The sequence below is a fragment of the Podarcis bocagei genome (assembly GCF_964188305.1).
Source record: "Podarcis bocagei genome assembly, chromosome: 4".
Classification (NCBI taxonomy): Eukaryota; Metazoa; Chordata; class Lepidosauria; order Squamata; family Lacertidae; genus Podarcis; species Podarcis bocagei.
In genome coordinates, this window is record NC_138128.1 from 73,949,818 (window position 1) to 73,972,101 (window position 22,284).

Genomic DNA, 22,284 nt, shown 5'->3' on the forward strand with positions numbered 1-22,284 from the left:
CCCCTCCTGTGCCTGCTCTGCCTTAAAAGAGAGACAGCATACAGAGATGTTTGCTAATGATGTGTTTAGCGTCATATCTACTTAGGCTCTTAAAATATTGGCATACAGTTTATAATTTTAGGCTTTTGATATGATTATATTATGTATACCCCACTCTGGGTGGCTTACAGCATGGTGAATTGCTAATGTGTTTGGTTTGGTCTGAGTTATAACAGATACATTACCCATGTATTCATCTTATTTTCATATAATTGAACAATAACATAGTACCTATAATATAGACGTTTTTGAATTGGGACAGAAGTGTGCTATGGCCAACCCTTCATGCTTTTCTGTTATAGTTACACCATGCAGAAGCAGCACATATCACAATCATGCCATTACCTTATTCCAGCATCCTTGAACTGGCAAGCCATCTTCCCCCTATAACAAAGAATGATTTAAGGAGTTCAAGACAGCAAAAGACTAAAATAAATCAGGAGAGGAAATAAATAATTTAGCTGCAGAAAATATTCAAAAATTTAAAATCTGTTTAGATGAGATATCCCAATGTAATACACCTTGCTTAGCCATAGATTGAATAAAAATGTTTGGTACAAGAGGGATGCCTCTGCATATAATAGAAGGCCCACATGTTCCAGATCAGAATCTTGCAACCAAATTCATGTTGGGCCCTTCTATACAATCACTTTACTGTCCAATAAGTGTGGAATCCAGATCCATTAAAACCTATGAAAGTTTTGTCACTGATTTCTATGGTTCATAAATTACTTTCTAAATGTACAGCTACTACTGACTGGTTTAGCCTCCAGAAGCCTCTCCTCTCGGTAGGCGGTGGTAGGGACATAGCATTTTCCCAGTCCTCAAACTACAGTATTTTGATGTTTTGTTTAGTGCTTTGCAGGCTGTGTGTGCACCTATTATTTAAAATATTTGTAAGCACAAATAGAATAATTTTCTAAGGCTATTCTCACCAAGCCATGATTATATGAGGGGAGCCAGTTTAAAGGAAAGTCCCAGTGTGTCCCCTAATACTGTCAAGTGTGTGCAGCAAGCTGTATTCCTGTCACCCAGATTTCTAATTGGATTACCCATTAGTCATTCCAGTATTTTAACGTGTGTGTTTGATATATATATATATATACATATACATTTATACATACACACAAACCTATTAAAACAAAGAGCTGGTCAGACTTGTGGATTGATCAAACTTCAGGCAGAATTATGACTGGTTTGTTCCTCTGACAACTAATATGCTTTCTAAATAGAGATTTCTCATGAGAAATAATACCTTTTAAAAAAATATAGTGGCAAGAAGTATGATAAATTAATGATCATTTGACACTGAAATAACATTATTATCCCTATTATTATCCCATTATTATCCCTATAAACCTATTATCCTTAATTCAGACACTCTCCTGACAGTACATCTTTCCACTGGTACATACAACTGCAAAATGCAATAACTGAAGATCCATTAACAATGAATGAAGAAGTTCCCATTGGTACAATGGTCCCATTGGCAGGAATGAATTGTATAATGCATGTAAAATTAGGGAACAGGAGTTACAATTGAGGGGATCAACAGAAGGATGTGGTCATAACTGTTTGTTTTGCAGAGACTGGGAGGCAGAAGGAAGCATATTTATTAGTAAAGAGCAGAAATTAGGCATATCACACTTGAAAAGCATGGACTTCATACATGCTCTTAGAATACAGAGCAGTCCAGGAACTATGGCAGCAGAGTGACAAGTTAAAAAGTAAGGGTTTTTTTCATGCTTGAAGCAGAAAGCATATTTTAACATTGGGTTTCTTGCTTTGTTATAAGAATATGGCATCAGTTTGACTTTTCACAAGATTTTGTGTGTGTTTGTATCCATGTAGTGTATCAGAGTAGGAATGTGTGTGCTTGTGTGTGTAACCAGTAATGAATGTGGTATATTCCACTGGGGGGGGGGAGCAACACTGAAAAGACCCATTATTGTGTGGCTAACTTTCTGCACCTTCCTTGGCTGGGGCATACAGAGAAGAGCCTCTGATGAAGACTACAGGGTATGGGCTGGTTCATCTGGAGAGGTGATTCTCTTTAAATGGCAAAAACAGCACTTTGAACTGAGCCTGGAAATTCTTTGGTAGCTGGTGCATTTGGGCCAGAATCAGCGTAACATATTCAGACCTTATGATCCCAGTCAATAACCTGTCTCCTGAAATCTTTAAGGAACAGATTGCAATTGAAGAAATTACAAATTCAGAATTAAAAAACAAAAGAAATATGCATATCTTTTGCCATGATACATGGGAAACCTGTAATTCTGAAATAGAGGATATGAAATAGGTGTGTTGCAGGACAGAAGTGGGAAGGCAGGGTGACGTGGCGAATAGCAAGATCTGTGGAAGGCTCACAGTTTATATATGTGAATTAGATGCTCTTTTATGTGGTGTGAGATATTTGTAAGATCATGAAAGTTAAAGAAGTAAAGCAGATATGAGCAAGCAACTTTATTTTCCTTAAACCAGCATATTTATCCTCATATATTGCAGGAAAATGGTAGTAGCAACTGGTCTCACTCCAAAAGCTGTTATGGGTGTCAATGGACATCAAGCATTTGGGAGAAAGGAAGGGGATATGGAAAGGGTGTTGCAATAAAGGAAGGAAGGAAAAGCAAACTGAAACATGCAGGAAAGGGAAGGTAACACCATACCAATGGGCAAGGGGCATCCAGCCCGTCCAGCCCTGGTAACCCCGGCTCACCCTTCTCGCCTTTAAAACCTCGAAGTCCCTGTTCGTGAAATCAACCACTAGAATTACTTTAGTCAGTGCAGATAATCTCCATTTTATGGGTGGAGAAACTCAGTAGAACAATGATGTACTCAAAGGCACTCAGGTTATAGTCCCAGTGTTTTTATGTACAATGGCATACAATGATAGCTTTATAAAAAAATAGTATTCTGAAATAATCAGAAGCTACTCGTTTTATATGGAGAAGATTAGAGAATGCTGTAGAGCTAGACAAGGGGGGAGAAGATCCAAATTTTGGGGAAAGACTTCCCAGGAAGCTGATGCTTAAAAGCAACTTGGTAGCAGGCGTGCTTTAGCTGGTTGGATGGCTTTGCTACAGAATTCACAGAGTTAAGGAAGTAGCTGAAATGGAATACTTTGGGTTTTTGTCACATTTTTTATTAGCTTAACTTTAAAATATCTTTAGAAAATATTACTGAAGTACTGTTAATTTGATATGATTAAGAAAACAGAATAAAATCTTGTCATGTTCTCTGGCCAGATACAGATACAAGCTATTATAACCCAGATAAAGTAAACCAATTAAACATGGCTTCAAAAGTTAGCACTAGAACATTTCCTTAAATATATATATATCTTATTTTGAGACATAGCAGGTAAGGAATTCTGAAGCTCTCCACATAGCTGCACGTGTTTCAAATTATCTTTCAGGTAACATCAAAAAGACGCTTGTTTGTTAAAAGTACAATTGGAGTAATTTGCCCATATGTAAGTGGCTTAATGTCAATAACTTCCTCTTTTTTCTTTGGACTAGATCAGTCTGTTTTCCACTGGGTGTCATAAACTGAGTACCCTGCAACACAATCAGCTGCAACATCTTTCTGATACAACATTTGCTCATCTCCAAAGTGGGCGAAGGAAGAAGGCACTTTTAGATTTCACTTTTACTCAGGCCCCTTTCACACGTACACATTCACTTGATGATTGTAATGTAAAGTGATGACCCTTTACAAACAAACCCCTGTAGATGAGATCACACAGTTTTCACATTGCCTCATAACACATTTCATTTGAGAGAGTTAATTCAGCAGCAGGTCATCAAGTGAATGAGTGAACACACATGTATGAATTGGCCTTGAGTGAACACACATGTATGAATTGGCCTTGAGTCTATGGAAGAAGCTGTAACAGTGAATCTAGAAGTTTTAAAGTGGTATTGCTTTTTCAACTGGGCCAGTTTTACATGGCCAGGGCTTGCTCTAGCTTCCTTTTTCACTTCAGTAGGCATGGCAGAGCTCCCCTCTTTTTTTTTTAAGAAATCAATTCAAGACGTTCCTGCATTGTGGTGTCATTGCCTCTTGTCCTTCTTTCTTCCCCAGTGGCTTAAAATATAAAACAATGTGCCTTATAAAACACAACATACCAATGGGCAGGGTGCATCTAGTCCAGGTGCTCCTTGGTCTCCCTTATCCCCTTTAGGCCCCCTAGAGCCTTTCTTGCCCCTTTCCCCCTGTGAATAATAGTTTATTAAAAAAGATACATAAAAGATTTAGGATTATCCATTTCAAGTCAGTGCCTCATAAACAAAAACAAAATACTGTAATGTAAAAACAATTAATTTCAAAAGCTTGATTTTCTTTTTCATTTAACATTCTTCATGGGGGTTTTTTTTGGCTGGCCTTGGCATTTTATGTTTAAATGTATGTGCATTTTGTATTATTAAAACCTCAAATTTAAACAATAGCAAGGTGTTTGTCTTCCATTTTCATGCAGTGGCTCTGCTTTATACATATAGTTATATAGATATTTCTTTTCCTGGCAGTGTTTGTATTGTTTTGTCATGGCCTTTGGCTAGTACAATAAAGCTTATTTTGATTGATTGATTGATTGATTGATTGATTGATTGATTAAATAATCACAGTGTTCCTCCTGAAATGTTTTAGAATAATTAGCATTAGGAACAACGACTCCTCACATTTGCTCAGAAGTAATCCCATTGAGCTTAGTGGGGAATTCTGATCCACAATATCCAAGCGGACAATAAAAGTAAAATGAGTGGTGGGGATCATTACACTTCTTTTCCAATGACTAACTTTGAAAAACAACATAATCTAGCTGAAGTTCTGTATTATTTTTTAAAATAAACCTAGGAAGACACACTTCTGTTTAAAAATCATGTATTAATCAGCTGGCTCCACCATGTTTTTTTATTTAACAGGAGAGGCAACATTGGCAAATTCTTGTAAAAATGCTCTGTTCTACTTAAGTTCTTAAAATAGACCCTCAAAGGGATAAAAATGGAAACCATCGGCCTCATGCTACCTCTCTGAACAATGGTGCAAAGTCACCTTGAATGAATAATGCCAACATCAAGCCAAGGACCAATAGTCAGAAAGACAACAAAATTATGAAATCTTTCCAAGCCAATTTACAAAAATCAGCAACGTACAAAAGAGGGAAACATTTTGATAAGTGCTTGTGGATGTAGGATGTAAGTGGGATTGCTGCAGAGGGAGTTTCATTTAGTAACTGGTATAAGGATTAGGTGGCGCAAGGAGACGACATAAAACCAGGCAGAGTGGGTATATTTTTTAAAGGGAAATAAATGGGTTTGGTGTTTGTTTTTTTAATAAAACAAAAATAAACTGGCAGGAAAAATGGATGGGAAAGGAGAGGTCACCCAGGATCAAACGTTGGCTTAGAGGGAGGATAATCCAGGAGAAAATGCAGACTGGGTTGCGGCAGGAAGAGAAGGAAGGATCCGGGAGAAAAGGCAGAAGAGCAGGAAGGGATAAGGGGGACAAAGGTAGACCTGTAGAAGCAAGGAACACACACACGCAAACCACACAAAGACAGGAGAAGAAGAAAAAACAGTTGAAATAACAAATTCAAGTTTAATGCACAGAATAAGCATTGGCACCTTTTCAGCTGGTTTGTCCAAATGAGCACACTCCACTCCCATGAATTGTTATAATATTGCACCTCTATTTTCTTGACTGCTCTTTCTGGGAGATATACCCCTATGGTATCACACAACAGCCAATGGGACTGATTAGCAGAAAAGAAGGACCAAGCTGCATGGGGTGGTGGCAGCATTAGATTCATGGGTCAGAATCAGGCCTGCCACTGGATCCTTATAAAACAGGACTTGGGGTGATACTTAAAAGCACATTATGGGCAGGTAGGAGAACCTCCTGTTCTCTGTACTTCTCCCTACCCAAATTATGTCTTCTTAGCTCTTTTTCAGCCAGGAGGACTCCTAGGCTGGAAGTAATCCTGCTAGGATAAAAGCAGCTGGAAAGAAGCAGGTGGGGTGGGAGGGGCAGGGTAAGGGGTCAGCAGTCTCCTGCCCTCTGCTGTGCTTTAAATCAGCCCTTTTCCCGCTTTGTCAACATACAGCATAATGCAACCAATATTGGGTTGTGCTACCATCAAATCTAGTTTGGAAAGATAATTTCCACACCTGCTGCACAGAGTATCCCGTTGCCAAATCATGCTGCATGTTAAATAACAGGCTGCCCTGTTTTACATCCATAGCACCACACATTTCATACCCGACTCAAGAAATGTTTCCAAAACAGCAATTAGTTATAAAGTGTCTGCTAATGATATATGGAAGGACTCTTCATTTCTTAATGACTAAATGGATCCTTATGTAGGATTTGTGTGTGCACAGTTGCCGCTCACTCTAACTCATCCCCCGCCCCCGTATTGTGATTTCAAGACATACTCCTGCATGGTGCTTTGGATCTTCATTCTCTTTAAGTGGTTTCAGAATTATGAATGGCACTGAGAGTGAAACTGGCCTGACTTTCCCCAGAGCTTTATTACAAGCAATTCAGAAACAAAGCTGTCTCTTCTTGATGACTCTTGTCTAACTGGGCAGAAGGTTCACTCATCATTCTGCGACAGTTCTCATCTGCCAATAAACTTGTTGGGACAGAAACCCAGCCCGAAGTGGTTTCTGAATTTTCAGTTTTAGTGAACCAAGACTGTTCTAAACATCTTATTCAAACTTAAAACCAACTGAAAAAGTCTCAGGAACTTGCTTGATAGAGTAATCGGAATAATAACTACATTTTATTTATTTTTTAATCAAAAGGAAGTTATAAAAGCAGAGGTGGAATGATTAAGTACTCTACGCAACAGCAGCCTTGGAGAAGTCATAAACTAAGAGGTAATGCTCATCATGACTGTGATGTGCTGTGAAGACTTATCATCTTGTTATTTCATCAAGTATTGTATCACAACTTTATTTTAAGATTTTCCAAGCGTTTCATGAGAATTATTTCGAACTCTGCTATTATTGCTAGCAGCCAATATTACTGCAGGCTCCTACATTCTTGAGCAGGTAACATCCTTGAAAAGGATGATAAGTCTTTGGGTTATACTTTATTAGGCAGTTAGATTTTACTTATCCCTTTTGATGTCCTCACAAATTTAATCATTCCACCATTCCTTAAAGGTCTTAATAGTGAAAGAGCCATAATTTAAGACTTACCCGGTTTCCTTTTTCACCTGGTGAGCCTTGTGAACCCTATAATATAGGTATGAATGTTTAAAGAAGTTACTCATTTTAAAGCCAGTGTGGTACCCTGCTTAGTGTTTGAATCCCCACCTGGCCATGAAGCTCACTGGGTGACATTTGACCAGTCATTGTCTCTCAGCCAAACCTACTTCACAGGGTTGTTGGGATAAAATAGGGAGGCAAGGAGAACCACATACATCACCTTAGAGCTACAACCTTGCTCACAAAGTGATTAATCTGATGACTGAGATGGAGAAGATATGAATTGCTATTAGGTCACTGGGCAGGTTGGAGACGTCTTAACCTCTCTATTCATCCCATCCATTTGCCTAAATATTACCCCCGCTGTTCTTACACCAGAATTGGTGAAGCCTTGTGGGGAGTGGCAAAAAAATTGCTTGTGGAATCTGATCCAGTCCCCAAGCTAGGAGTTAGTCACCTTTGAACTAGACAGAAAATTGATCATACTTTATTTTACTTAGGGAGAAATTTTAAAGCATTTAGCTTTACTCAAGTAACTGCAGCACAAGGTCTATGTTCTCGTGCAGTAGAATTAAAGTGAATTTCATGGGGAAAGTGAGGTGGAGGAAGAAGAAGAAATGCTCTATACTTACAGGAAGTCCTGCTGGTCCTGTTGGTCCTGCTGTTCCAGGGTCTCCTTTATTGCCCTAAAATGAATTTAGGAAGACAGAAGTATGTCCTGATTTCAAAAGTGTATTACAGGCACAGAGAAGGTAGACCAATACTGTATCTTTCATAGTAGCAAGTTACTTCTGAACCTTAGGCAACAGAATTGTATTTTCAGTTTCACATAATTTTTTCTCAAGCTAGCGTGGAATTGGAGAGGAGAGATTTCCACCTCCATCCCCGCAAAAAGGTCCCCAAAGTGTTGGCTAAATTGTATTTTGCTGACTAGCAACAGAATAGTGTTAAATAAACATTCCTTTTACTGTTTATCTCTGAAAAGGTATCATGTTCACATAACAAAACACATTAGAAGTGAAAAAGAGACAGTGGAAATATCCGTTAGGTAAGGTAAAAAGGTAAATGACCTCTGGACAGTTAAGTCCAGTCAAAGACGACTATGTGGCCAGCATGACTAAACCACTTCTGGCACAACGGAACACTGTGATAGAAGCCAGAGTGTACGGAAGGACTGTTTACTTTCCTGCCACAGTGGTACCTATTTATCTACTTGCACTAGTGTGCTTTTGAACTGCTAGGTTGGCAGGTGCTAGGACAGAGCAACAGGAGCTCACTCTGTTGCAGGGATTCAAACTGCCAATCTTCCAATCTGCAAGCCCAAGAGACTCAGTGGTTTAGACCACAGCACCACTTGCGTCCTGCCATCCATTAGGAAGCATTACTTATAATATCAGAAAAGTAAAATTTGCTGCGTTTAAGATGTATTGGACTTGTAACAGACAGCTGGTATATGGACCTGTTTGCTATAGGTTGCTCACCCTCTCTCCTTTTGGTCCTGCTGGTCCTGGAACTCCAACTGGTCCCGGAGTACCCTGAAATTTTAGGGAGAAATAAGTCCATGAAGCCATTAACTCAACATATTTCAAACTGGATAAGAGCATGAAAAAAAGAGGAGTTTTTGGTTATTCAGGTATACACTTAAATACTACAGCTTTTAAAGTTGATGACCATCATTATGGTATATACAAAGCAGAACCACGTCTGAGCTGAAGTTGAGATGATAAAAAATATAAAAGACATTTCCTGAAACATTAGTTGAAATATTTATTCCTTTACAATCATCAACGAAGCTAAAAGCTGTAGCAAAAGGGGGGCAATGCATGTTCATACTTAAAGCCTTTTAAAAGTGGTTGGGTAGAGTAGGGGAAAGTAAAGTTTGCATCACTTTTTACATAGGCAGCTCATCATGCAGGTTGACAGATCACCATGCCACAGGCAGTAATGCAAATGTACAGTAATATAATAGAGAACATGAGAAGGTCTTGTTCATTTTCAAGTCCTTATCTGCCATTTAAATTTAACTTCAGTGGGGCAGAGAATGGTGTGTTTTGGTTTTTGCTCCGGGTGCTTCTAGACAAGACAGAGGGTTTTTTGCACTGTCCACATGATGATGATGTTATCAACATACCCACCCACATATTGTTTTACATTTCTCTTATTGCAGAAAACCCATTAAGTAACAAATAACATGTTATACATCTGTGGTCACCATAGGCTTGTGGATGTTATTTATTTATTTATTTAATGAATAGTTTATCACATGTGTGGTGATGTGATAATAGTCCCCATTGCCACAACCCTGCTTCCACTTGCTCCTCGCCTGAGCACAACCTATTTTCAGCACACCAGCCTGCCTGGTTCCACCAATCCAAACAATCTAGTTTGGAAAAGCTATTCCCTAAAGATCTCATCACAAGTGGGGGAATACCTTGGAGACTGTAATCACAGTACATAGATCAGAACTTCTCTTTAAAAAGAAACAAACCAAAGATTTTGTGCAAGATCTCTTTATCATAATTTCTATAGAGCTAAATAATGTATTTTTAAAAGCACACACAAACATGGAAACAGATGTTTCCCACCAATCAAGGACCTCCCACTAATGTGGCTGGGAAACAGCAGAATGCATGTGAAAAACAAGTGTGTGGATGGTTGTGCGCCAACTACGCACATAGAAAACCTGGGTCTTAACTGGTGTGTAATATATAGCCCCCATCTGGAAGTGCCTTCAATAGCATTTCCCCTTTTATAGCTAAGTCCTACCAAAATTTTATTGGGTTTATGAATCAAATAAATCCATGCACAATCTAGCTTATGGATCAGTTCATACACTCAAATTAATCAGTCAATCCGTCTTTCCAGGGAACTCAGGGAGATGTAGCTCTGTGGCTGCACAATTGTAAGTTTAACATAATATCACATTGATCCCCCTCAGTCCTAGGTATTGCTCTGTAAATTCAAGTAAACATAAAGAAATCTAGTTTTTAAATACGAAACAAGCAGTACAACCTGCTACAACAACTTGGCACTGGAGGTTCCATTGTGATTTCACAGAAATCAAAATTATGGAGTCTGTGACACAATATGAAGACCTAATGGAAATAGCTGCCCATTTGCAATCCAAGGAGGTGCTTTGTAAAATGGGTTAGTATCGTTATTCTGTCTTTCAGCATGAAGAGTTGGCCAGCAGAATTCATAGGTGGTTAACTCAATATTGTCAATTCTGAACAAGCCTAGTCAGCATAGTCACAGTGTTACAGCATATCTAGCCATACCTCACAAGCATTCTGACACCTTCACAGTCTCTTGCATTGCCAAAATGATAACCTCTCTATTGCTTTCATTATCACTTATTCCCCAAAAGGTGAAAGCAAGACACACAAATCAAAGCGTCCATATTTATTATAGTTCAGTTTCAGATTTACTACATGAACGTGAGCAAATGAGTCAGGAACTGTTATCAAAGGATTGATGGCTGTGTGAACTGGCTGAAATGACCAAAGCAAACACAGGAAGAGAACTGGAGAGCCTTATTATGGAAGCTGCTGTTAAGCTATTAGCCTCCTGGGACCAACAAACTCGAGAGTATTGTCCATTTTAGATTAGGATGGATCTGAGTAGATCACTGAGCAGATATGAAGGCCCACTTTGACATGTTGCAACACACTGTTCCTAAAATAATGGTTCATCCATATTTTCACTTGCCCTGTATTTTGATCATATTGTGTACCAATTAATTCTCTTGGGTCCAAGACCTTTTCTTCTTGTTCTGCAGCTGTGCCTTGCAAAAATCTGATCGTACCCGCTGAACTGAAGTTTGGTTAAGCAAAATCTCTCTTTGGATTTTCTGTGCATCTTATAAGATTTGATTCAGCAGGCAAGACTGGGTTTGTGCAAGGCACAGCCACAAGATAATAAGAAAAGCTCTCAGACCTGGGGAAATTAATTGGTACACAATATGACCAAAATACAGGTCAAGCAAAAGTGTGAATGAGCCCCTAAGTCTTATTCCCATGTCTCATGCACATATGACAAGCATCCTAGGCTATAGTGAGATCAGAACAAGAAATTGGTTGCAATGCGTTGCTTGAATGTGCTTGAACTAAAAATGCAATAGAGTGCCTTTTGCTCACATAAGACATTTACAAAGCATTACTATAGCTGAGAAAAGTGGAAGGAGATGCTTTAAGCATGGCTTTCCATGGGGAGAGAAAAGAAGACAGTTGACGACTGACAATATGAGAGACAGAAGTACATAACATTAATAATGGGTACATGCAAAAATTTCATTTATAATTTACAATATATTACAAGTAAATAAAACCAGGTTATCTTTAGGGCTAAATTCCCAGACCTGTGGAAATGTGTGATGATGTGAATTACAACTTTATGGTTGTTCGGCATCAAAATGTAGCAGCTGCATTTGTTCTGTCTCAGCTTTTTGGAAAGACAATGATACAGATACGATTGTGGCAAGACAAAGAAGACAAACCACAGCATTAGGGGATAGGAATGTAGGGTAAGAGAGAAATGGAACTCACCGGTGGGCCAGGCCTGCCGTCTAAACCTGAAGCACCCTGGACAGACAAGGAAGGGTTAACAAAACAAAAGGCGAGGAGGAAGGGAGGGTGAGGAGGAGGGGAAGGGAGAGGTGAGTGAAGCAGTGACTGGAGACAAACATATGCTCACAATAAAACAACAAAACTTGGATCTCAGGGACAGGTGATGGCACTTAACAAGGAAACCAACAAAAAACAAGACACTGAATGCAACATGGTCTGATTGCTTTAGGCTCACGGTGACAATGCAGCACACCAGCATACTCTACCAGAATAAACAGGCCTAGCTTTGGGAGAGCATCGCTGCTGTCTCATGCTCTATAGCTGAGGTTGCGATGGTAACAGGAGAGCTGATGGCAATCCTTAGGCCATCAGTGGGAGTTGCTTTGAATCGCAGCACATTTACTGTAGCATCTGATGAAGGCACAGCTCTTTACCTTGGCCTCTATCCCACACCTGTGAGAGATACACCTCACCCTGTATATCCACCCTGTTGTCCTGATTTTAATGCGTTTTAACTGTTTTCAGTAGTGCATTTTTAGATGGTGGCAACCAACCTTGGGATGTCATTGTGAAGGATAGGTAAGACATTAGTGGGGATGTGGGGGGAACTGGTTCAGTTTGCATTCCAATGCAACCTTCCCAAAGCTGTACTTAACAAACAGAAACATTGCTCTGCTTTGAAACATTGCTCTGCTTTGAAATTCATACTTTTCAGAATTTTGCGGTGCAATTCTTCAACCAAAAGATTGCATACAAAAATGTGTTGTTAGTAAAAAAATAATAATCATTCTATAAGGAGGAAACTGCTTGCTAAAATATACTAGGCAAAATTGTGCACAAAAATGCATATATCAGGAGAAATGTTCACAAAAAATGCACATAGATTTTCATGTGGACTTTTAATTCCTTTAAAAATAAATAAATTGCAAAATGTAAGTCTGGAAAAATGAGAAATGGACAGGGGGGAAATTGACAGATCCGTCCATCCGCAAACTCTAGTCATACATAGACAAGTTACTGATGCTGCATGTTGTGCACATAGGCTGCATTCTCATTCAGGTATTTGAATACTGCTCTGGTCCATGGGGTCACAAAGAGTTGGACACGACTAAACGACTAAACAACAACAACAGCTTATGTCTGTTGTTTCTAACCCAGCAAGTGAAATGTGCAATAAGACTGATTATATTAGCTAGATAGGAGAGACTATTAGAACTGTGAATGATCAAGCACATAAATTTGTTAAGCTGCTAATTTCTGATGGGCTTCTTTAAAAAAAACAACTTGAAGGAAGAAATTGGTTGGTTGAAATGCAAATTAAACAATGATCATTGGTGATTTATTAGGTTCTTCAAGCAAAAGAGAGAATACAAAGAAAGATGGGCACTGTTTAAATCTAGACAGGCTGACTGAATTAGCAAACACAATACCTACAGAAGATACACGGCCTCTGAACACAGAATCCATTTAGCTATCACAGGAAATTTCTGTCAATGGAATTTCTCTAATCTTTTTTTTAAAAAAATCCAGCCAAGTTAGTGAATTCTGTATTATGTGTCTTGTGAAGTACTTTCTTTTGGCTTTCCTGAACCTACCATAAATCAATTTCACTGGGTGACCCCAAGCTCTAGTAACTGAAACAGTTTTGTGTGTTTTTGTAATCTGCTTTCTTCCACAGATACACTCTAAAGAGTATAATGATGTGACCCTGAAAGAGAAAATTTTCAGCAAGGGAGCCCCAGTGTATGAAGAAATTCTGACCAGTTCATGTACAACATCTTCTGTACTCTCATCTCTTTGAAAGGTGCATTTGACATCACCTCTTTCTATATGCATTGGAATTTGGCTATATTTGTTGCAGTATTTGCTCATGTAATGGTGCTGAATCTTCATATGCACACACCTCATCCTCTGCTAGGGGTACATCAAGAAACTTTAAACTGGCACCAACTTGCAGTAATATTTCTAATGGGATAATGTGCAAGGACAATGGGACATAAGTCTTGGAAAATTAGCCCTCAGTTAATATGGTGATGTATCCATAAGGTTAGCTAACTAAAAACTCTATGAATGCACACTGTTGTTCTTATCCAACAAGGGAGATTCATGTTTGGAGAACAGACTTCCACTCAAGCAACTAATGTTCAGGCACATTCCAATTTTCTCCTGGACTTCATTGAAGTGACTGGATACAGAGCTTTTGTTACAGATAGGGATGAACATATACAGCAGGAACCATTAGCTGGTTGTGTCACAGCTAGGATATATAAACCATCGTATAAACGAAAGTAAATGATATAATATTATACGTCAAAGTCAGCCTTTAAGATCTATTAATAGGAAGCAATGTTCTGCTATGTACATTTATTAGCAAATGTAGTATTGTTGACTTGGGTATTTCTTTCTCCAGACTTGTTTAAACTCTCTGTGTTAAGTTCAAAAGTTTAGATTTCTTAAAAATAATAATATTCCACCTATAAATTGGTCCTGCAAAAATTGCCATGTTTGTTATGTCTTGCATTCTGTTGGCAACATTTCTGAACTCTCCGAGTGAGTTTCCACTTTCTTAGTTTTTAAAATCGTTTAGTGCTTCTGCCCTGCTTTGAAAATTATGTTAAAATCATGTCATTACAGCAACCTATTTAAACAAAGACCAGCAAACCATCAGCCAAACAATCACACAGCTGAAGTCTAGAGAACTATAAAGATAGTTCAGGTTAGTTTCTGAATAACAAGACCTGTCCCTATCCATTTGGTTTTGATGTATGAATGCCATGGAAATCCACTAAAATAGAGATGCTGCCCTTATGGCCCAAAGCCCAGATACAGGTATCAGAATTCTCCTTTTTGATCTGCCAGCTGAGCCAGCTCATGCTTATTTTACCAAGTTGCCATCCATTTTGCATTGCTTCACTATCACCAATTGATGACTTGCACAGGTGGTAGGGAAGGCAAAGCACATGCAATCTTGGGAATATCAGTGAGGTTGTATAAACAGGGCAGCTGCATAGTGAGATATGGCACTGGTCCATCTCTACTGCAAGCACATGGGTCTCTAGCTTCCAACTTCTGCCACAAGCGGCCTGGTTGCCACTTTTCTATGCAGTCTTTTGTGGTGTTGATCCCAGAATGTGAGCTGTAAGCCAGAAAGTCCCCAATTCAAATTTCATTTCAGCTAGCTGACATCAATACTCCCGTAAAAAAGTGGCTGTCCCTGCCCTAAGTGTCCACGATAACATTCCCTTGAACTTCATAACTGTAGGTTCTGCATAAATAAATGACCAGATTTGCAGGTTGCCTATGGAAAAGAGTGGCCTATGGTGGGTGGGCACACCAAGCTACAGGTGTCCTATGGATTGAGCAACAGCATGCCTTATTGCAATCCGGAAACTGGAACCATGGCTTGGGATGAAATCTTCAAAGCACCCATTTGCCATTAGCAAACTGCAGTGCAGGAAGACAAAAAGGGTATGTGTGGGCTGACTGTGTCAATTAGTCCGTATTTAAGAGAGGAAATGGGTTATCTGGTGAGGAGTATTATACTCTAGAAACAGAACCCTAATAGAAACAGGGAATGCTGGCTTTGTTTGAGAAGAGAACCCTGCCAGACCTAGGCTTAGCAGTTCAGCCTGGTCTTCCCTGATCTAATGTCCTTCACGTTTTGGACTGTAGCTCTCATTAGCCCCAACCAGCAGCCCTGTTTATAGAATAGTTTATAGAATCTACAAACTATTTACGTTTCTTGCTTGAATGTATTGGCACTTGAAGATTATTATGAGCATAAGAAATACATGTGGCAAGAGCCCAGAAGTAAAATTTCTCTTGTTGGTATCACCCAAGCAATCAAAATCCAGGGGACCTTGAGTCAGTGACCAGAATTCTCAAACTCAAGACATCTTTGCAGCTTCGTGGACTTCACAGCATGGCATCGTGTTTTGAAGCTTCTCATTCCATGTGCCATTTTATCAAATTATGCTTCTTATTTTAGTATTTGGTGAAAGCTTGGGTTAAAGATGGCCTGTGAAGTTCTCCTTGCTTTCTAGATACTTACGGGCAATCCCAGAGGACCTCGGTCTCCTTTTTCTCCCTGGGCACCCTTTTCGCCTTTCATTCCAGAAATGCCTGCTTCCCCCTAAAGGAAACACGTATCAGGAGAAAGCCTAACACTTCCTTGGAATGTTTCTAAACAGATATTAATTACAGTACATAGCAAAGGCACCCAGTAGCATCCAAGACATAGCAATGACTAAAGAACATCTTGCAGCCAATTTCACTCTCACACTAGACAATGCCAAGTTGCTCCACTGGTTTCAAAGGAGATATTTAAAGTGTTCAATAGTGAAAGTGACAGGATAATCAGTCTCTGTAGTCGATGCTAGAGTTTATGCAAATTGAGAAGTTCTGAGCTCCCATAGATGAAGAGAAAATATTTGTAAGATATCCTGATTTTTCAGTGCAAATCACACAGGAAGGGAAGGGCAAATACATGTATTAGAGTCAAATTTCCACATAAGAATAAGAAAACAGCTTTGGAGCCATTTTGAGTAAAGGTGTGGGAGGAGGGACCCATAAACCCTTTTATCATGTGTTGTTTGCCTATTTCAAATTGCTCACCTAAGTGGCCTTTTTGCACAGAACAAAAAAAGCAGAAACAAACATGTGTTTGGGCTTTACATGCATGAACTGACACATAATGGTATAAGAAGCATGGGTTTATTTCAGCCTGAAATAAGAGTTTCTGCTTTAAAACCTGACACAATTTGAATGTGGGGAGATGGGGGTATATTAGTTCCACTGGCATGTTTGGAAAAACTCTAAACTGTCCCAAGCCAATAATTTGACCTTCAGAGCAGCTTCTTATACACTTTCTCTAAAAGGGCCTTATTTAATCCAATGTGATGGTCCTTCATTCTTACCTTAGGTCCTCGACCACCTTGAAGACCCTGTATTTGGAACAAACAAGAATAAAAATTACGGTGGGTTAAATTTCAGAAGTCCAGTAGCACACAGTTCCTATATTACTCATTCATTTGCACCCTCTGCTTTCTTGTTAATGATATAAATTACAGCAACTAACAGAGCAAATGCTCCAGTGCTGTTTTTAATCTGTTCCCACCATTTCCTGCCTATAGATAATAGTTATATACTGTGCCAGTAGTGATGTACCAAGTCTTTCTTGTTGATTGATACATCGGTTTGAAAGGATTGGCTTAACAGTAAGGCATCAGTATATATAAAATAAAATGGGGATTTTTAGATGTCTATTATTGATTGCTACAGCAGTGTCATTAATTGTACCCATACTTTTGTCCTTAAACAGGATCAGCAAACATACATTACATAGCATATCCTTGCATATGGTGGGTGACAGTAGTGGACAGCAGCATAGGGCAGTGACACACACCTGATCTCTGGTCACCTGTGTCACTGCTATATACTGGGATGGAAAAGGGAAAAGACAGAGTGGCAGTGAGGTGCAAATGCACTGTTGGGAGTGCAAACAGGCTCTGTTGGTGTATTTGCACCATGCCAACTTCCCTAGCTATCCATCCAACAATGTGGGCAACTGGAGGTCAGGTGAGCATGACTGCCCCACCCCTGCCAACTGCTACTGGTGTGGGAAAGGCCTTTCTTTGCAGAAGCAGTTACGAGCAGCCCCCTTCTGCCACTCTGCTTTAAAACTGCAGCATCCTGACACTGCTTTTTCATTAGGAATACAGTGGTACCTCGGGTTACAGACGCTTCAGGTTACAGACGCTTCAGGTTACAGACTCCGCTAACCCAGAAATAGTACCTTGTGTTAAGAACTTTGCTTCAGGATAAGAACAGAAATCGCGCTGCAGCGGCAGCGGGAGGCCCCATTAGCTAAAGTGGTGCTTCAGGTTAAGAACAGTTTCAGGTTAAGAACGGACCTCCGGAATGAATTAAGTACTTAACCCGAGGTACCACTGTAGAATAGCATCTATTGAATTAGTCTGCAGATCATATTGCGACAAAAACAAACATTCTTCACTGGGATGTGTTAGTCTAGGTACGGTGCCCTGGCTTAGTTCGTACAGCAAACAGCAGGTAAAACCGCAGGACCAGAATATGCTGTGCTGCCAGCACTGCAGTTTTGTTGATTTCATCTACCCAGAAATTGCTCCTTATTGCTATATTTTAACTGCAATGATGTTCAATCATATATATATATATATATATATATATATATATATATATATATATATATGTAGGTTTTGGTGTCTTCGGGTGTCTTCCCGTGTAAGATTTGGGGTGTCTAGGCGACGTTTCGACGAGGTCTCACTCGTCATCTTCAGGCTGGTGCTTTCGGCTTCTTGTTACTAGAACAGTAACTCTGTTCTAGTAACAAGAAGCCGAAAGCACCAGCCTGAAGATGACGAGTGAGACCTCGTCGAAACGTCGCCTAGACACCCCAAAATCTTACACGGGAAGACACCCGAAGACACCAAAACCTACATTCCTGTACCCGTGAAAATCTACGAAAGCATATATATATATATATATATATATATGTTGTTTGTTGTTTAGTCGTTTAGTCGTGTCTGACTCTTCGTGACCCCATGGACCAGAGCACGCCAGGCACTCCTGTCATTCATATATATATATATATATATATATATATATATATATATATATATGCCGAAATATATATATATATGCCGAAATATCTTATATGCTGTATTGTTTCCATTTTGTTTCTATTTTAAATTTGTCCACAAACTGTCTCAAGCTAAAGACAAGATAAAAATGGCTTGAACAACTATAATAACTAAGTTACTTGCTTGCTCACGCCGTGCATTGTAGTTAACATTGACTATTGGCAGCCTTGCAGAACCATAGCTGTCAAGTGTCCCTTATTTGAAGGGACAGTCCCTTATTCCAGCGCCATGTCCCGCTGCTGTCCCTTATTGATGGATGTCCCTTAAATTTCAAAGGAAGCAGCTCTTCTCCCTCCCTCCCTGCCAGCCAGGGAGGAGGGAGGCTCCAACTGTGTTGCTTGGCTGTGTTGCTCACCAAATAAGAAGTCTAAGAACGACTGGGGGGATGGAGCTTGCATGCCTTGTGTGTGGCTAGTTAATGCAAGCTGAGGGGGTTTTTGAATGCTGGACGCCATTTTGTTGCACATGCTGCTGCAAACTTTGCAGTGCAAAGCCAGGCTGGGGAGCCATCTTAAGTTGAGGCTGCATAGGCCTTGTGGTGCATGTGATTCAGATTCTATTCAGTTGAACCTCTGGTTACAAAGTTGGTTGGGCAGTGTTCTCGAAGCTACCAGCATGAGTTTGACCAGACTGCAGGAGGACTGGAAGACTGGAGTGTCTGGAACAGGTGAGGCTGCAGATCCCTTATTTTGGCTGCTGGTCCCTTATTTTCAAATCTGTAAGTCGACAGCTATGTGCAGAACAGAGTTGTGTATGAAGTTTCAGTGAAATGCTACCATATATGTAGTTGACAGATAGGACTTACTGGTGTTCCTGGTGGGCCTTGGGGACCTGGGGGCCCTGGTACCTGAAACCCCAAACAGAGAAAGAAAAGTCAGTGCCATAGTAAACAGCTTGCATAAGAGCACATTATGTAACCTTCAGAATGGTGGGCTCATGAGAGAAGTGAATGACTATGGAATAAATGAAAAGAGCAGGTGGGTACCATTTATGTTTCTGAAGTCTATCCTTCTGGGTGTCTTTTCTTCTCAACTAAGCACTGCATTAGAGGTGGGGTTGGCTGGAGAAGTGCTTGGGGAGCGGGGATGCAGAAAGCCATGCTGTGAGTAGGGAAGGCTGCTGTGGTCCCCTTTGCTGTTAAAAATGGTCCCTGCCCTGTACTTAGAGGTCAGCCACAGATCAGTTGCCATCACGTCAAGGCAGGCCCCTTTTTCAGTAGAATAGTTTGGAGTAGGCAGTTTAAAGTTCACAACCCATAAAACCCAGACGGATGCTTTGACTACACCATTGATCCTCCCAGTAAGCTTCAGCTTCTGTTTTTAGAGGATAAATTGTGGAATGACAACTTACTGAATCTCCAGTGTCTCCTTTTGCGCCAGGTTCTCCTTTCTCTCCCTGCAAATGCAGCAAGTATAGCATAAACCCAAGCACTGGTATGATTTTTATTTCTTTGCAGTATTAAGAGCTTTCAGATGGCTTAACATTCAGATGAAGACATCCATTAGAGAAGAAGAACTGCAGTCATCATTTTGCACCCCTCCCAAAATATACGACAGTGTGCCTGAATTAGCTGTGCTACCTATCTTGATCTTTGTCAAAATAGCTGGGCACCATTCTAACAAATTTAGATAATGTCTTAAGCTGGCAAAGTATGTTCAGAAATATAATGGCCAAACTTTTAAGAAACACGTATTCCATATTTCTAGAAATTGTGCCCTCCCTGCACACAACTGATTAGCACCTGTTTTATCTGAGGCATAGATGCTTCCACTTTCCCCTCTCTTTGTTCAAACATAATCGATTTCAAAAGTAGGTGGTTCTGACAAGCCTTTTTTCTCAAGCGAGCAGCACTATGGTGGTATAGTATAATGACTTAAGGTGAGAACTGTGGTAGTTCCTGCTTTAAATCTCACCTCCTTCACAAACTTACTGCAGAGCCTCACGTGAGCCACCATTAGCTCAGCTTCAGCTGAGAAAGAATTCAAGGCAGTGTTTAGTAGTGCTTGACTCTCCCCACAGAAAGGGGTTTTTGGGGGGGATGATCTAATTCTTTGGATAGCTTACTGTTAATCCTGGAAGTCCGATTGGACCTGTTAGACCTAGAGGTCCTGGCATCCCCTGATCACCTTTTTCTCCAGCTAAGCCATCAAGACCCTACAGAAGAAGAAAAAATATTTATTTTTAAATACTATACAATGTAATAGAAAAACATGAGCGCACTGCTGGCATTATCAGAGTGGAAACGTATTGAGACCCAAGTACTAAGGGCGCTGAACTCAGTGCGAGCAAGCAGCTATAGACAACACCCTTTGTGGTCTTTACTCACAGAACTCTCTCTAATGTGTTTCTTGACACGTCCTTAGTCAACAAGCTACTATGCAAAGGTCCTGGGAATGCAGTGCAGATGGATTGATTCGGTAGAAGCAGTGGCAGATGTAATATAAGAAAGAGTGTAATTGAAGAACATTTATAACCCAGAGTATCTTTCAAATGAGCTGTAAGTGGCTAACAGGAAAATCAGTAAAAGGAATACACAACAAATTATAAATAATAAATCTTGCTGTTCATTTGTTGTTTTTATTGTTGTGTCTTTTATGGACTGGCCTTGTAGGCCACCTTGAGGGCATTTGTCCAAAGGTGCACAAATAAATAAATGGGAGGATTTCACCCCATTGTGACATCCCATTTATATGAGTGTGACCCTGAAGTTCATAGAATCATAGAACTGTAGACTTGGAAGGAACATGAGGGTCATCTAGTCTGACCCTCTGCAATGAAGGAATATTTTGACTAATACGGGGCTTGAACCCATGACCCTGAGATTAAGAGTTTCATGCTGGGGGGGGGGGCTGTGTGAAAAGGTGTGGATGGAGGGCTTATATGTAAGTCCATCCCTCTGCTCCTTCCACACCACTGCAAATTACTGTGAATGTCTTCTTAGAACCCCCCCCCCTCCATTAAAACACATTTAAAGTTCTCAGTCTTTCACCATCTTAGTCCTACAGAAAGCTATGCTAAACAGAGAGGCATTCCAAACTTACTTCAAAATAAATGTGTGTAGGATTTGGATTTCTGCATGCAAAAATCACATTGAGTTCATTGAGAAGAACATTTGTGTATTTAACTTGTGAAGAAAGAGGTAGACCCATCAGGAGGGAAGATAAGGCAGCATCTTGCCTTATGACAATTCAGTCAGGTGTTGAAGTCTCCAGGCCCAGTTTGGTAAAACATACAATCTGGAAGTTCTGATATCGTATGGCTAATGGCAGGTACGTATTCAACAGCTGCCATAGATCAGGCCAAGCACTTGGCAAATGGAGCCACCAAAAGCATTCTTGTTTTATTGAAACAGTTTAAATCAAGATCATCATCAGTGTCTTTTATAGTAATTCCAGTTTTAGAGAGCAGATAATCATAATCTCACCTTCAGTCATTTGAAACTGTGACCCATCTATTTTTGTGCTTGAAAGGCCAGCCAAATTAATACACTCCCATTACCTAGCCCTTACCTTTTCTCCATCATGTCCGGGAGGACCAGGCAGGCCAATTTCACCCTAAGATGCAGAAACCAATGGAGATTTAAAATAAAAATAAAAATGTGAAGGGCTATTTCACCTCTTTGTGTGTTAAGCATGGGAAGTGACAAAAAACAACCTGCAGGTAGAGGAATCATAGGTAATTATAGCAAACTTCACTCTCCAGGTGCATGGCAAAATCCAGGCAAAAGAGAGTGGTATCAGCAGGCTTGGTGGGGGAGTTCCAAGGGTTGCAAAATAATAATAA

At 40.0% G+C, this 22,284-nt stretch overlaps 1 protein-coding gene across 48 annotated transcripts in view; it reads right to left on the minus strand.

The window, feature by feature from the left end:
• COL13A1 (collagen type XIII alpha 1 chain) overlaps window positions 1–22,284 on the minus strand; it is a gene marked incomplete at its 5' end in the record, with an annotated part of 88,489 nt that overhangs the window by 4,186 nt on the left and 62,019 nt on the right. For 25 of the 48 annotated variants that reach the window (XM_081189638.1, XM_081189674.1, XM_081189673.1 and 22 more), the window contains 11 exons: window positions 1,764–2,786; window positions 7,248–7,283; window positions 7,889–7,942; window positions 8,738–8,791; window positions 11,801–11,836; window positions 15,873–15,953; window positions 16,738–16,764; window positions 19,307–19,348; window positions 19,852–19,896; window positions 20,566–20,655; window positions 22,011–22,055. In XM_081189638.1, the coding sequence (XP_081045764.1) occupies window positions 2,595–2,786; window positions 7,248–7,283; window positions 7,889–7,942; window positions 8,738–8,791; window positions 11,801–11,836; window positions 15,873–15,953; window positions 16,738–16,764; window positions 19,307–19,348; window positions 19,852–19,896; window positions 20,566–20,655; window positions 22,011–22,055 (702 nt within the window). In that variant the 3' untranslated portion in view covers window positions 1,764–2,594. The other 23 variants (XM_081189650.1, XM_081189656.1, XM_081189636.1 and 20 more) reach the window with 9 other exon arrangements.